This window comes from Hemiscyllium ocellatum, chromosome 32 (genome assembly GCF_020745735.1).
Source record: "Hemiscyllium ocellatum isolate sHemOce1 chromosome 32, sHemOce1.pat.X.cur, whole genome shotgun sequence".
NCBI lineage: Eukaryota > Metazoa > Chordata > Chondrichthyes > Orectolobiformes > Hemiscylliidae > Hemiscyllium > Hemiscyllium ocellatum.
The window spans coordinates 44,905,326-44,922,083 of record NC_083432.1 but is presented as its reverse complement, the minus strand read 5'-3'; the positions used below and the strand labels follow the sequence as shown (position 1 = coordinate 44,922,083).

Sequence of the window (16,758 nt, the reverse complement as noted above, 5' to 3'; positions counted from 1 at the left end):
TTCAAATAGTTTTCAACAAGGTATTATTCATCAGTCACTCTGCTGCTGGTTGAGTTTCCTCTCAGGGTCATGGCTGTTGGGAAGTTTCAGGATAATAGTGGGAGGAAGGAGGAGGCTGGAGTCACTGGCCTGTACAGTGTAGTGACCTCCTGTTGGTTATTCTCAGGGAAAGCATTGTTGGTGAAAATGAAAGGTGTTGAAGCTTGCAGACTACCATATCGCAACAGCAGGAAGCAGCACAAAGGTGAAGGAAATAATACCTTTGGGAAAGATGAGACCCACCTTGAGAAAACACCTTTATTTTACATTTGCTCATGGAATATGGAATTAGATTTGGAGGGATATAGGCCGGGTGCTGGCAGGTGGGCCTAGATTGGGTTGGGATATCTGGTCGGCATGGACAGGTTGGACCGAAGGGTCTGTTTCCATGCTGTACATCTCTATGACTGATTCACAGAGCTGAATGGCCTACTCCTGCTCCTATGGCTTGAGGGTGTTTCGTTTTCCGTCAATTTCCACACTCCTCCCTTCTGATTTGTTCTGAGGAGTGGTTCCAGCTATTTTTAATGTGCTCTGGTACTCAGCCAAATGGTGATCCATCATGTGGAAGCTTCAACTGTGATTGGTCAGGAGGTTATTCAGCAACATTGGGCATTACAGTCAGGTGATATCTGATTATCCTTTCATATATATTCATTTATGTCCACATTAAACAGAGGTTAACAGCAAAAACCTTGGCTCATATCTTTTTGCTATTAGCTAGGGGTAATTGTAGAAACCCACCACCTCACACCACTCGCCCTGACTGAAATCCCTTAAACAGAAGATTTGCATTAATATGGCCTTCAACAACGTGAATGCCAACAATTCAGTGTAGACTGGTGCATTGCGTGTGGTAAAGTCACATGGTCTTAACAGACCACAAGGCTGCTGTCCCATTACAGAAAGCCAACTGATAGTGGTATAACATGAGGGGTCACCAGACCTCAGGTGAGGGGAGAGGTTGAGAAGATGAGTTCTTCATTTGATGTAGGAATTGAACCAATGCTGTTGCCATCACTCTGCATTGCAAACCAGCTGTCCCCCTAGACAATATGGAATGCTTTACTTAATTTGCACACAGCAAGCTCTCACAAACAACATGATAATGACATTTCAAATCTGTCTAATTAAACTTTATTGGTAGCCTGACGCTGGAGGGAACTCTTGATCTTTTACATCTGCCTGAGAATGCAGATGGGTGGGGTATTCTGTTTAATGTTCATCTAAAAGAGGGCACTTCTGACAGTGCAGGACTCCTGCAGCAAGCACCCAGAGATGACTTCTGTTAAAGTCTCTGGAATTCATCATGACCTCCAGAGGCTTAGAGACAAGAGTTACTGTGCCTCCCAGACACAGCTATTAATCCAGTGGGAGTCTCAGATCTGAATCATTTCTGGTGTTAACTGCCTAAGGAGCATGTATTTGCTCTGTGATGGAAATAGAATCATAGAGTTGTACTGCACAAAAACAGATCTTTCCGTCCAACTCGCTTGTGCTGACCAGATATCCAAAATAATTCTAGTCCCATTTGCCAGCATTTGGCCCACATCCCTCTAACCTCTTCCTATTTATATACCCATCCACATACCCTTTAAATGTTATAATTGTACCAGCCTCCACCACTTTCTTTGCCAGCTCATCCCATACATGTACCACCCTCTGCATGAAAATGTTCTCCCTTAGGTCCCTTTTAAATCTTTCCCCTCTCACCTTAAACCTATGCCCTCTGGTTCTGGACTCCCTGACCGCGGGGAAAAGACTTTGCCTATTTATCCTATCCATGCCCCTCATGATTTTATAAACCTCTATAAGGTCACCCCTCAGCCTCTGATGCTCCAGGGAAAACGGCCCCAGCCTATTCAGCCTCTCCCTACAACTCAAACCCTCCAACCCTGGCAACATCCTTGTAAATCTTTTCTGAACCCTTGCATTTTCAAGGAGGATGCGTGCAAAAAAAATGAGGATGCAAATTTGCTTGAAAACAAATTATAATTTGTTATTTGTTCTGAGGAGAAGTCACTCGATTTCTCTCCACAGATGTCAGACCTGTTGAGCTTTTCCAGCAGTTTCTATTTTTGTCTCTGATTTACAGCATCCGCAGTTCTTTCGATTTTTATAATTTGTAAGACAGGCACTGAACTGAAATTAGATGGAGAACCAATTCTTTCACAAGTATAGCCAATAATGGAGCAAACTAATTCCATTTATGACATACATTTCAGCTAGACCGGGTGTTGGAAGAATAATATTTTAAATGAAAGTCTGGGACAATTACACATTTAAGAAATGCTAAGGACGGCAAAAAGTTTTTTTTTAAACATATCGAGAAACTTTCTGTCTTTGACTTCGTTTTGGTGACCCGGGAACCAAAATTAAAAAGGGGCGGACATTGCAGCTTTTTCTTCCGGCTGCAGTTTAATCTTTTTAGATCTCACTGGCCGATCTTAGGAGCACACGTGAAACAGAATCTTTCGTGAATAAAGCTGGTGAAGTGTGAGTTTGCACGACGCCTGTATAATGCCTGGGCTCGGAGCACGGAGTGTGTGTCTGCAGACACTGTCATTGCAGGTTAGTGACTCCGCACCTTCCCTGCTGTTGCCTTACTTACCTGGTCAATAGCTTGACGTTGTGAACTTCGCCCTGTTTTTCTTTCGCCCTCTTCCACCTTGAGAATTATTCCACATTCATGTCCCTTTGCTTATTTATGACGAGACTCAGCAGTTTGGGTCTTTACATTTCTTCATTCTAGCTGACACCAATTAAAGCAGCAGCAATGACCTGAATTTCAAATAAAACATTAAACAGAGGCTCTCTCAGGTGGTTGTAGAAGATCCCTTCACCCTGTTTCTAAGAGAACAAGACATCCCTAGTGTTGCAGTTTTTAGCAGCTGATTGCATGCAAGTCAACTGCTGCTTTCCTACAATCAAGATTAGAGTGGTGCTGGAAAAGTACAGCAGGTCAGGCAGCATGCAAGGGGCAGGAAAATCCACATTTCGGACAAAAGCCCTTCATCAGGACTTTCCTACAATGACCAGTGACTAAACGCTCAATCTCCTCCATCTCTTTCATCTCTGACTCTGTCTACGGCTAAACCCCCTCCTGTGTGCCTCATCCTCCTCTCTCTCTCTCTCTCTCTCCTTCTCTCCTTGTCTCCTGTACATCATCTCATCTTCACATTCTTTTCCTCGACATTCCTACCATCCTCACCACTGTCTAGTTTCCATTCTTGCTTTCCCCCCCATCCCCATCCCTGCCTGAGCTATGACGTCTCATGGTTAAACCAATTAATCTTTAATTTCAAATTCCTACCTCTCTAAAATCCAGAAGAACGCTGCAAGATCCCTGTGCTGCTCCCATTCTGGGCTCTTACATATCCTTCATAATAATAACCACTCCATCATTGGGAGCTGAGCTTTCACTGGCAAAGCTCTGAAATTCCCACCCTAGAACTCACTCCCTCTCTCTTTGAGGCACTCCTCCTCAGCTGCCCTAATGTCTCCTCCTGCTGTTGGATGCTGGCTGACCAGCTGTGCTTCATCCTCCTGAAACAGAAATAACAGTTGCTATGTAAATGCAACTTGATGCAAAGCTTTATTCAACTCCAGCTGGAGTCCAGTGAAGATTGGGCACACACAATACTTATACACTGACAGTTTCAATGTCCTATTTTGTAAATGATTTAAGTTAATAAGATACCGTCCAATTATATATATTTTAATAATACACCTCCCCATTTTTTTGAGATTTTGAATTGCAAGTCTTTTCTGCTTAGAAGTCTGGTCTGAAAATATCTGACTGAATGGCAGAGAAAATTGGGATGAATGGCCTGTTTCCACACTGTAGGGACTCTATGTTCTAAGACCATAAGTTGGAGGAGTCAAAGTAGGCCATTCAGCCCATCAAGTCTACACCAACCCTCTGAAGAGTAACCCACCCAAACTCATTCTCCTTTATTTACCCCCAACTAATGCACTTTACAGACACATCCCTGAACACTATGGGCAATTTAGCATGGCTAATTCACCTAACCTGCACATCTTTGGATTGTGGGAGGATACTGAAGCACCTGGAGGAAACTCATGCAAACTCTACACAGACAGTTGCCCAAGGCTGGAATTGAACCTAGATCCCTAGCACTGTGAGGCAGCAGTGTTAGTCAATGAGCTGCCATGTTGTCTTATTGCCAATAATGTTCTAGCTCTGATGAAGAGTCATCTAGACATGAAACATTAGCTTGCTGTCTCTCCATGGATGCCAGACCCATGTGATCCCCAGCATTTTATTTTATTTTCAGTACAAATTCCAGCATCTGCAGTAACTTGCTCCTACAATGTTCCGTTTAATTTCTGTTTGCTCCATCTGCCTGAATCTAAAGGAATCCTTGGTTACAAGCAGCCTGTTTGTTGCCTACATGTTACATGAGCTGCTGTACAGCAATACCTACTCAACATAGAAGGAATATTAGTTGCCAAACCTCCATAACTGGCCTGCAGCATCCAGGAACCAAAGATTAATCTCCAGCACATTGTTGAGAAATGCTTGGAGAAAAAAAAGACTGTTTGTTTCTTTTTATTTTCTCTGAACACTTGTGTTCATTATTCATTGACTCACATAAACATGTGTTGGTACAGGAGGAGTCAAAAGTGTGGTGCTGGAAAAGCACAGCAGGTCAGGCAGCATCCTAGGAGCAGGAAAATCGATGCTTCGAGCATTAGCCCTTCATCAGGAAAGGAGGCCATTCAGCCTGCTGTGCCTGCGCTGACTCTCCAAATGAATATCATTAGTTATTGTTCTGCCTTACACATTGGATGATTATTTGAGTAAAGCGCTCTTGAATGCCTCAATTGACTCTACTGTCACCATTCTTACAGGCAATAAATTGCAAACTAGACCCACTCGTGCCCCCTTTTCTACACTGGCAAATCACCTCATCTGTGCTTTCTCCTACCCGATGCTTTGACAAGTGGGAACAGTTCTCCTTCTGTACTCTATCCAGACCTCTCATCGGAGAACATCTATCAGATTTCCTCTTAGCCTTCATCTCTCCAAGGGGAGCAGTCTCAAACTCTTCAGTCTATTCTCAATGACTGATGTTTCTCAAATACTAACTGTTGTAGTGGTATTTTAACTTGTGTTCCTCCAGAATTCAAACCTGGGCCTCAGCATTATTAGTCCAATGATATTACCATTTTGCCACCATCTCCTCTCTACTTGTGTTGCAGTGGTAGTTTCCCTCCCTGTGGACTAGGAGCCCAGAGTTCAAGTCCCAGCTGCGCTGGAATTGCTTCATCTCTGAACTGTTGGTTAGAAAAAAATCTACAAGTGTTCTAGATATTTCTCTAATCAACCTGCTCAGATATATTATTTAATGCAGAATACAGGGTTAAAGGCAGGACTCTTGGCAGTGTGGAGGAACAGAGGGATCTTGGGGTTCATGTCCATAGATTCCTCCAAGTTGCCACCCAAGTTGATAGGGTCGTTAAGAAGGCATATGGTGTGTTGGGCTTTCATTAGCAGGGAGATTGTTCTTTAGAGCCATGAGGTTATGCTGCAGCTCTACAGAGCGCTGGTTAGACCACACCTGGAATATTGTGTTCAGTTCTGGTCACCTCGTTGTAGGAAAGAAGTGGAAGCTTTAGAGAAGATGCAGAGGAGATTTACCAGAATGCTGCCTGGACTGGAGGGTATATCTTATGAAGAAAGGTTGCGGGAACTAGGGCTTTTCTCTTTGGAATGAAGAAGGATGAGAGGTGACTTGATAGAGGTGTACAAGATGTTCAGAGGCGTAGATAGAGTGGATAGACAAGAGACTTTTTCCCAGGGCAGAAATGTCTATCACGAGGAGGCATAATTTTAAGGTGATTAGTGGATGGTTTAGGGGTGATGTCAGAGGTAGGTTCATTATGCAGAGAGTGGTGGGTATGTGGAATGTACTGCCAGCAGTGGTAGTAGAGTCAGAGACATCAGGGACATTTAAGCAACTCTTGGGTAGGCACATGGAGAGATTGTACAGTGAAGGTTATCTAGGTTAGTCTGATTTTAAGAGTAAGGTAAAAGGTACAACATTGAGGGCTGAAGGGCCTGTACAGTGCTGTACTTTTCTATGTTCTCTGTTCCATATTCTATGTCAATAAATCCCTCTATGACTGTTATGAAGATGTGGGTGTGCTGTACCTTTTTTAAGAGAGTTAAAAGCTAGCAAAAACTACCTGACAGCACCAAGCGTTCTGAAAGAAGCTACAATGTAATATGTGCTCCAGCTGCTGGGGTATCTAGAATACCTGGTTGCCTGGAAACAACAAAACAGATTTGAATTAGGCCAATCAGTTTAAATTATACCCCGAAAAATACAAAACTCCAATCCAGTTTGAATTTAGTATATTGACAATCTTAAAAGCCAATGACACAATCCAATGCTTTGAGGGATAAGACCAGGGAAAACTGAAAGTTGGGAGGAAAACTGCCAAGCCACCAGTATGTAAAAAGACTGTCCAAAAAAATAGTTCCCTCAAAGATACCTTTATCAATCAGTAATCTGTGAAGCAGAAATCCCGAAGAAGAAAAAAAGATTCAACATCTGACTGGCTTTTGAAAAATTGAATTTTGGTAAATCTTAATCGGGGGGTTTTATCGGGCTAGTATTATAGAAGAGAAAGTAAAAGTTAGGTGAGATAAAGAAGTTGTGAATAGTTGTTAGTTAATTATTCTCTGTTGTACTTGAAGAAATAAAGTTGTTACTTTAACTAGTTCTTGGCCTATAAAATTTTCACAGATTACTGCACGGGATAAATCTTTTCTGTGTTGTTGGGTTAAATTAAACAGGAGAGTTTACCCCATGTCGTACAATGACGAACAAATCGCTATCCCTTCCTCCTTTATGGGAATGCTTATCAGATCAAAAAAATGAGTCCAAAAATTACGGCCATTTGTGCATTGCAACAAAACTGTCCAAAAAAACAAAATTACTTTTGGAAACTGAAAGAACTGTGGATGTTGTCCATCAGAAACAAAAACAGACGTTGCTGGAAAAGCTCAGCAGGTCTGGCAGCAGCTGTGCAGAGAAGTCAAAGTTAATGTTTCGGATCCGGTGACCCTTCCTCAGAAAATTACTTATGGTCATGTTATGACGGAGTTTGAAGGAGTCATTGCTCCCTTTTCTAGTTCCAGTTCTCTACTGGTCACGACAGTTTTAACTGTTATTAGGCTGGTGATCTAGCAGTTATATTGGTCTCATTCTGTGCAAGGTTCAGTGTTAGGAATATGTCATCCTGTTCTCTTTAGTGATTGGTAATTTATAGGTTCATAAACAAACACAAATGTACTGAAACAAAAATGCAAATGTTATGACTAGCCATTTAGATTACCCAAATAGACGCACAGCCATATCGTCCTGAAGAGAAACAACAATATTGAAAACTCTGCAAAGTGTCAACTTTAAAGTCTTTTGGCCAAGTAATAGCTAAACTCTGAGGGGGGGGGGGGGTGGAAGAGAAAAGGATAAACTATGGATTGTCCGCAAGTTGTGTTCTGATTCCAAGGTTATTTTGCACATACACTCAAGTTACTAGCATTGGGGCATCTTCCTGAAACAGTCATGATGAGATAGATTCCAAGGAATTCTCCACAAGTGGTAAAGAAGACTCCCATGGGTCTTCAGCTCACACAGTTACACAGAAAGAGAGTGCAATAGACCACTGCTTTCAGGCAGGTTAAATTCTCTCTGAGTTAAAAATTGTGCAGTCTTATTCCACCACAACTGGACCATTGTGATTCTCCCTGAAAGTTTTCTAGGCTCCTGAGCTCCCTGTTCTTTCAGGTGCAATACTATTGCAACTTCTGCCTTTTCCTGAGCAAAGTATCCTCTGATTAAAAGTTCATGGTATGGATTCACAAACATTTTGAAAATTAATGTTTGGACACATCTCCTCAGAAGACTCCACTGACAACAGTAATAGACAAGGAGAGAGGCTGGTTGGACAGGGAGACAAACGACAGGCTGGAGCAGTGCTTTATCACAGAATTCATTGTATACACCTCAGCTCAAATAAATTACCTATCCCCTGGTCTCCTCCTAAGTTATGGCACTACATGCTCTGACCCTAAGCTGTATTTCACTGGAATTAAGAATAGCATCAAGTTCCTTCAGTGCCCTGTAACATCTACCAGTTCCTGGCAAGTTTGCTCTTTTACAAGGTGACATTAACTAAAATAACTGGCTCAAAAAAAAGTGAAAAATTCATGTATTTTGCATAATTTTAAGAGACTGAATAGTGGATGAGGTGATTCCACTCCAAGATAACATGTACACACAGAAATCCTTGTAAGAGGAGCAAGCAGTCAAATCACCCCAATCCATCGAACTGATTCTGAGTGCCTGATGACAACTCTTGTCCCACTCAGGATCAGATTAAGTCAAAGGATTCCTGCATAACTAACTTAGATTCCCAAACCACAGGAAAAGGGCATTGTCTAATTAATTACCTAGAAAACTTGTAAAGGGCTCTTCCGGCACAATGGTAGTATCCCTAATTCTGGACCAGGAGGCCTCGGTTTAAAGTGCCCCCCCATCCCATTCAAATTCGACCTTCCAAAGTGAGTCACTTCACACTTTTCCAGGTTGAACTCCATCTGCCACTAATCAGTCCAGTTCTGCATCTGTCAATATCGCATTGCAACTTACAACTGCCCTTCACATTACCTACAACTCCACTAAACTTTAGTGTCATTAACAAACTTACTAACCCATCCTTCCACTTCCTCATACAACTCATTTATAAAAATCACAAAGAGCAGCGGTTCCAGAACTGATCCCTGTGAAACACCACTGGTCACCAAGCTGCAGGGTGAATAGTTTCCATCTACTACCAAATTCTGTCTTCTATGGGCCAGCCAATTCTCTTTCCAGACAGCCAGATTTCCCTGTATCCCATGCCTCCTTATTTTCTGAATTAGCCTACCATGGGGAATCTTATTAACTGCCTTGCTAAAATCCATATACACCACATCCACTGCTCTACCTTCATCAATGTGTTTTGTTACATCCTCAAAGAATTCAACAAGGTTTGTGAGGCATGACCTGCCCCTCACACAGCCATGCTGACTTTTTTGAATCAGACTATGTGTTTCCAAGTAATCATAAATCCTGTCTCTCAGAATCCTCTCCAATACTTTACCCACCACAGACGTAAGACTGACTGGTCTGTAATTCCCAGAATTATATTTATTCCCTTTCTTGAACAAGAAAATAACATTTACCACCCTCCAATTATCTGGCACTACTCCTGTGGACAGCAAGGATGCAAAGACCATCATCAAAGGCGCATCGAACAGGACCCCCACCCCCAAATAATAACAGAAACACTGAGGAGCAGATTGGGAGGCAGAGTCTCCCGTAGTAACTTTGGGTATATCTCAACTGACCCAGGAGACTTTTCTATCCTTATGTTTTTCAAACTTTTCAGCATATCCTCCTTCCTAACATCAACCTGTTCGAGCGTATCAGTCTGTTTCATCTGTCCTCAGAAACGACAACGTTTCACTAGCAAATAATGAGGCAAAGTATTCATTAAGGACCTTCCCTACACTCCATGACTTGTTGTCATGAGTTGCTTTAACTTCCCTAATATTGATTGGAATTTCCTTAGTTCAAATAGTTTGGATGGAGCAGTTTTTGTCAAGTGTATAATGGAGGGATTCCTGACTCAATATGTAGATAGGCCGACTAGAGGGAGGCCATATTGGATTTGGTGCTTGGCAATGTCTCTGTTGTTATGGGGGGGGGGTCTGTACAAAACTCGCAATAAAGTGACTGCTCCTTTCCTGTTTCTGACTTCCACCCATACTGACTCTGTTGACAAACTCTCCTCGATGACCTCCCTTTCTGCAGCTGTGATACTATCCCTGATTAGCAACTTCCCTTCGACTCCAGGCGCAAGTTCCCTGCACTATCCCTGATTGGTCCTACCCTCACACTAGCCATCCTCTTGTGCCTCACATAAGTGTAGAACACCTTAGGTTTTTCTTTAATCCTACCCGCTAAAGCTTTTTCATGCCTCCTTCTAGCTCTCCTAAGTCCATTCTTCCTCTTGACTAGATGTTCCACATCCCTTGTCACTCAAGGTTCTTTAAACCTACCATCCCTTTCTTGCCTCAGTGGGACAAACCTGTCCAGCAATTATCAGCATGTGCTCCCGAAAGAACCTTCACATTTCTGTTGTGCATTTCCCTGAACATCTTCCCAATTTAGGTGCCCCAGTTCCTGCCTAATAGCATTGTAGTTCCCTCTTCCCCCAATTAAATACTTTGCCATACCATCTCCTCCTATCCCTCTCCATAAGTATAGAAAAGGCCAGGGAGTTGTGATTACTATCAGCGAAATGCTCTCCCACCGAGAGATCCGACACCTGGCCTGGTTCATTGCCAAGCACCAAATCCAATATGGCCTCCCTCTAGTCGGCCTATCTACATATTGAGTCAGGAATCCCTCCATTATACACTTGACAAAAACTGCTCCATCCAAACTATTTGAACTAAGGAAATTCCAATCAATATTAGGGAAGTTAAAGCCACTCATGACAACAACCCTGTTACTTCTGCATGTTTCCAAACTCTGCCTCCCAATCTGCTCCTCAGTGTCTCTGTTGTTATGGGGGGGGGTCTGTACAAAACTCGCAATAAAGTGACTGCTCCTTTCCTGTTTCTGACTTCCACCCATACTGACTCTGTTGACAAACTCTCCTCGATGACCTCCCTTTCTGCAGCTGTGATACTATCCCTGATTAGCAATGCTACTCCCCCACCTCTTTTATCTCTCTCCCTATTCCTTTTGAAACATCTAAACCCTGGAACATCCAACAACCATTCCTGCCCTTGAGATAGCCAAATCTCCATAATGGCCACAACATCATCATTCAAAGTACAGATCCATGCTCTGAGTTTGTCACCCTTATTCCTGATACCTCTCGCATTAAAGTAGACACATTTAAACCCATCACACTGACTGCACCTTTGCCCTATGAAGCAGATTCTCTGCGCACTGTATCTGGCTGTTTACTACCTACTCCATCATCTGATCCATGGCTCTGGCTCCCACCCCCTGCCAATCTAGTTTAAACCTTCCTAAAGAGTTCTAGCAAACCTTCCAACCAGGATATTGGTGCCCATCTTTCCCAGAAGGTATCCCAATGATCCACATATCTGAAGCCCTCCCTCCTATACCAGCCCTGCAGCCACGTGTTCATCTGCACTCACTCTCTTTTCATAGCCTCACTACGCCATGGCACCAGTAGCAATTTTGAGATTACTACTCTGCTCGTCCTGTCTTTTAGCTTCAACCTAACTCCCGATATTCATTTTTCAGCTGCTCATCCCTTTCCCTAACTATGTTATTGGTGTCTATGTGTACCACAACTTCTGGCTGCTCTCCCTCCCTCTTAAGAATCCTATGGACTCGATCCGAGACATCCTTGACCCTGGCACTTGGGAGGCAACATACCCTGACACCTGGGAGTCTCATTCACGACCACAGAACCTCCTGTCTGTTCGTCTCACCATTGAATCTCTTGTCATTATTGCTCTCCTATTCTACCCCCTTCCGTTCTGAGCTACAGAGCCAGGTTCAGTGCCAGAAGCCTGGCTGCTGTGGCTTTCCCCTGGTAAGTACCCCACCCCCACCCACCCTACCCCTCCCCCTCCCCCCAGCAGTATCCAGTACGGTATTATTATTGAGAAGAACAGCCCCAGTGGGTCTCTGCACTGTCTGCCTATTCCCTTATTTTCTCCTAGCGGTCACTCATCCTGTAACTTAGGTGTGACTACCTCTCTATAATTCCTCTGTCTCACCCCATCAGCCTCCCGAATTATCCAGCTCCAGCTGCAGTTCCCTAATGTGGTTTGTGAAGAGCTGGAGTTGAATGCACTTCTCACAGGTGAAGTCAGCAGAGACGCCAGTGGTGACCCTTCCCTCCCACATCCTGCAAGAGGAGCATGCAACTGCCCTAGCCTCCATCCATTCTGCTCTAAATTGCCAAGAGGAATTGAATAAACTGGGAAATCAACCCCCACATACGGTCTTTTTGTTTGGTTAGTGGAGGAAGCCGGATGGGAGACACTACACGTGTAGTGTCTCAGGTTTAGCCATAGCTCATGTGTTCTATCAGTTCACATGCCCAACAATCCCATTGTCCACGTCCACTCCTGCTGAACCTTCGCTCCATTTATTCATGGGGAAAGTATTTAAATGGGAAATTTACCTTCCGGGCAGCCCTGATCCCTGGTCTCCACACACCCGCTGCTGCAATGGACATACCAGTACTTACTTCAGAATTCCATTTTCCTATCACCTAGCAGAAGTGAAATTGATTGATGCCATAAATCATAACACTCAGATTTCCCAGATGGGTGTTTAATAGAGACAGATGATAATAACCCAGTGACACATACACATTGGGATGTTCCAAACCTGTCACATACTGAAAGTGTAACATTCGCCTTTGTTTGTGATGACCATTTTGTACAGTTCTTGTAAGCCAAATGGCAATTGTTGTATTTAGTTTCTTCAGTTTCAGGAACTGGATTCTTGAGATACAGTTTACATATAATTCATAGCAACCATTTGACCCAACCAGTCTATGACATGGGAGCATTCACCTTGCCTTGATTTGATTTGATTTACTATAGTCACATGCAGGGTAGTGCGATGGTTAGAACTGCTGCCTCACTGCATCAGGGACCTGGGTTCAACTCCAATCTCGGGTGACTGTGTGAAGTTTGCACATTCTCCCCATGTCTGCACAGGTTTCCTCTCTCAGTCCAAAGATGTGCAGGTTAGGTGGATTAGCCATGGGAAATGCAGGGTTACAGGGATAGGGTCTGGGGGTGAGTCTGGGTGGGATGTTCTTCAGAGAGTCAGTGTGGACTTGTGGGGCCAAATGGCCTGTTTCCCCATTGTAGGGATCCTATGATGTACCTAATTATAAAAGGTTTTGTATTGTGAGCAGTACAAGCCGATCATAGCAAACAAGGACATAGAAATTGTAGGCTGCTTAGACAGAGCGAGGTGTACAAGATTACCGCTGCACAGGAGGTGTGTAAAGCAACAGAGGAAGCTGGAAGAGAGCATTACCAGGATGGGAGAGGTCTTCGATGTGGCAGTCTATCCGTAGCAATTAGAAGTGCAGATGGAGTCCATGGATGGGAGGTTGGCTTCTGTGATGGTCTGGGTTGTGCACACAACTTTCTACAGTTTCTTATGGCCCTGGACGGAGCAGTTGCCATACCGGGCTTTCCAGTATGTCCAAGATATTTAGTCAATCAGGCATTTATCCTGATTCTTGTTTGGATATATAGTGACTGACATTCCCTCCATTTGTGTTTGGGAAGCAAACCTCTGAGATCTGTGTGGGACAGCAATTTCCAAAATCAGAAGTCAATGCATCGGTGCACTGGTCACACCGATCGGATATGCATGGGTCCTTGAAACAGCTGCACAACTTAGAAAAAAGGATGTTGAGTGATAGATTTGTATTGATAATCCCAGCCTTGTTTTTTCCACAAGTGGAAACAACCTCTTTACGTCTACCTTATCAAACACCATAGAGTCATCGAGTCATATAGCATGGAAATAGATCATTCAGTCCAACTTGTCCATGCCGACCAGGTGTCCTGATCTGAATTAGTCCCATTGCTTGTGTTTGGCCCATTTCCTTCTAAATCTTTCCGATTCATGTACCAGTTCAGATGTCTTTTAAATGTTCTAATTGTAGCTGCCTCTACCACTTCCTCTGTGTGAAGAAGTTGCCCCTCTGGTCCCTTTTTAAATCTTTCCCATCTCACCTTATACCTATGTCCTGTAGTTTTAGGCTTACCTACTCTTGAAAAAGACCTTGGCTAGTCACCCTATCCATGCCCCTCATGATTTTATAAACCTCTATAAGATCACCCCTTGGCCTCCAAAGCTCCAGGGAAATAAAGTTCCAGCCTTTCCTTATAACATGCTTGTAATTTTTTCCTACCAATTCTAATTTAACAACATCCTTCATATAGCAGGATGACCAGAATTGCACACAGTGTTCTAAAAGTGGCCCCACCAATGTCTCTTACAGCCATAACATGGCCTCCCAACTCCTGTACTCTATGGTCTGCCCAATAAAGGTAAGTGTGCCAATGCCTTCTTCACCATCCTGTCTACTGCGCTGCCACTTTCAAGGAACAATACACCTGCACACCAAGGTCCCTCAGTTCAACTGCATTTCCCAGGGCCCTGTTTATATCCCCCACACAGGTTATCCTTACCAAAGTGCAACACCTCCATTTGAAGTTTATCCAAATTAAACTTCATCGGCTACTTCTCAGCTCATTGGCCCAGTTGATCAAGGTCCCATTATAATCTTAGATAACCTTCTTCACTGTCCACTATACCACCATTTTTGCTGTCGTCATTAAACTTACCAACCATGCCACCAATATTCTCATCCAAATCGTTGATATAAATAATGAACAACAATAGAACCAGAACCAATCCTTGCAGCAGGCCGCTGGTCACAGGCCTCCAATCTGAATAACATCACTCTACCACCGCCCTCTGTCTTCTACTATCAAACCAATTTTGTATCCAGTATCCGAATTCTCCCTGGATCCCTTGTGATCTAACCATATTAAGGCTACAATGCACGACCTTATTGAAGGCCTTTCTAAAGTCCATGTAGACAATGTCTACCCCTCTGCCTTTATCTGTCTTCTTGGTAACCTCATTTTAAAAAAGTTAAAAATCATACGACACCAGGTTATAGTCCAACAGGTTTATATGGAAGCACTAGCTTTTGGAGTGCTGCTCCTTCGTCAGGTAGCTTGTCTTTTTAAAAAACTCAATCAAACTTGAGACACAATTTTCCCTGCACAAAGCCACGCTGTCTATCCCTAATCAATCCTTGCCTTTTCAAATGCATGTAAATCCTAGCTCTCAGAATCCCCTCCAAAACCTACCACTGACTGGATGTCAGACTCATCAGTCTATATTCCCTGGTTTTTTCCTTGCTGCCGTTCTTAAACAATAGCACAACATTATCCAAGCTCCAGTCTTCCGGCACCCGTCCCATGACTGTCAATGATACAAACATCTCTGCAAGGCGCCCCGCAATCTCCTTCTTAGCTTCCCACAGTGTCCTACAATACACTTAATCAGGTCCCAGGAATTTAACTATCTTTGTTTTTCAAGACCTTCAGCACCTCCTCTTCTGTGACGTGGACTTTTTTCAAGACATCACAATTTATTATCCCAATTTCTCTAGTTTCCATATCTTTCTCCATACTAAATACTTAGGTGAAATATTTGTTTAGTATCTCACCCATCTCCTGTCATTCAGCAATCTAGGTTTGGCCAATAAATCATTTTAGTTGCATGACACTGGAATCTTCTGTGTTAAATTCTGTGTCTTATGGTCCTGCTTCACAACGACCTGATGAAGAAGCAGTGCTTCGAAAGCTACTGCTTCCAAATAAACCTGTTGGACTATAACCTGGCGTTGTGTGGTTTTTAATTTTGTCCACCCCAGTCCAACGCCGGCTTCTCCCTCCACACATAGACAGCCTTGTGGATCTTTAAGGAGCCTATTCTCTCCCTAGTTACTCTTTTGCCTTTAATGTACTGACAGAATCTCTTAGGATTCTCCTTAAACTTATTTGCCAAAGCTATCTCATGTCCTCGTTTTGCCCTCCCGATTTCACTCTTAAGTGTAATCCTGCAGGGATTCACTTGATCTCAACTGCCTACACTTGACATATTGTTCATTCTTTTTCTTGAACAAAACCTTAATATCTCTAGTCATCCAGTGTTCCTTATACTTAACAGCCTTGCTCTTCATGCTAACAGGAACATATTGTCACTGAACTCTTGTCATCTCCTTTTTAAAAGCATCCCACATGCAAGACATCACTTTAGCTGTGAACAGCCTCCCCCAGTCTACTTTTGACAGTTACTCTCTAATACCATCTAAGTTGGCCTTACTCCAAAATAGAGCTTTAACTTTCAGAACAGGCCTATACTTTTTCCATAACTATTTTAAAACTAATAGAATTATGATCACTGGCTCCAAAATGCTCCCTACTAACACCTCAGGCACTTGCTGGGACTTATTTCCCAAGAGAAGGTCAAGTATTGCTCCTTTTCCAGTAGGTACACTTACATATTGAATAAGAAATGTTTCTTGAACACATAACAAGTTCCTCCTCATGCAAGTCTCTTAGCTATGGCAATCCCAGTCTACATTTGGAAAGTTAAAATCCCCCACTGTTATAAGCCTACTTTTCTTACAGATATCTGAGATCTCCCTACTTAGGTGCTCCTGAATTTCTCACTAATTATTGAGGGGCCACTAAAAGGAATTTTTGAAAGAACCAGGTAACCTCCATCAGGTTACCTCTCAAGCCTCTCTTTTTGAAGCCTATTCAATATGTTTTACTGGCTGGGAATTGGTTAGCGTAACTAGCCAGTTTTCAATGCAGACTGACACCAACAGCATGGGTTTAATTCCCATGAGGTTACCATGAAGCAATGTACTTCTCAACCTCTCCCTTTATTTGAGATGCAGTGACCCTTGAGTTAAGCCACCACCAGTTGTGTGTCTCTCTTATGACTACGGTAACTCACCTTTACTATATATGATCTTCTGTGGAATCAGCCTTCCATATCTCTTTATTTCGTCCTCCTGTGCATCCAT

General features: G+C 43.1%; 1 protein-coding gene across 1 annotated transcript in view; it reads left to right on the top strand.

Annotated features, from left to right (window-relative positions):
* The first annotated feature begins 2,461 nt into the window (after positions 1-2,461).
* Positions 2,462-16,758, top strand: part of LOC132830802 (CDGSH iron-sulfur domain-containing protein 3, mitochondrial-like) — an 81,130-nt gene continuing 66,833 nt past the window's right edge. The window contains exon 1 of the mRNA XM_060848660.1: positions 2,462-2,610. Coding sequence (XP_060704643.1) covers positions 2,560-2,610 — 51 coding nt within the window. The 5' untranslated portion in view covers positions 2,462-2,559. The remainder of the gene's footprint in view (positions 2,611-16,758) is intronic.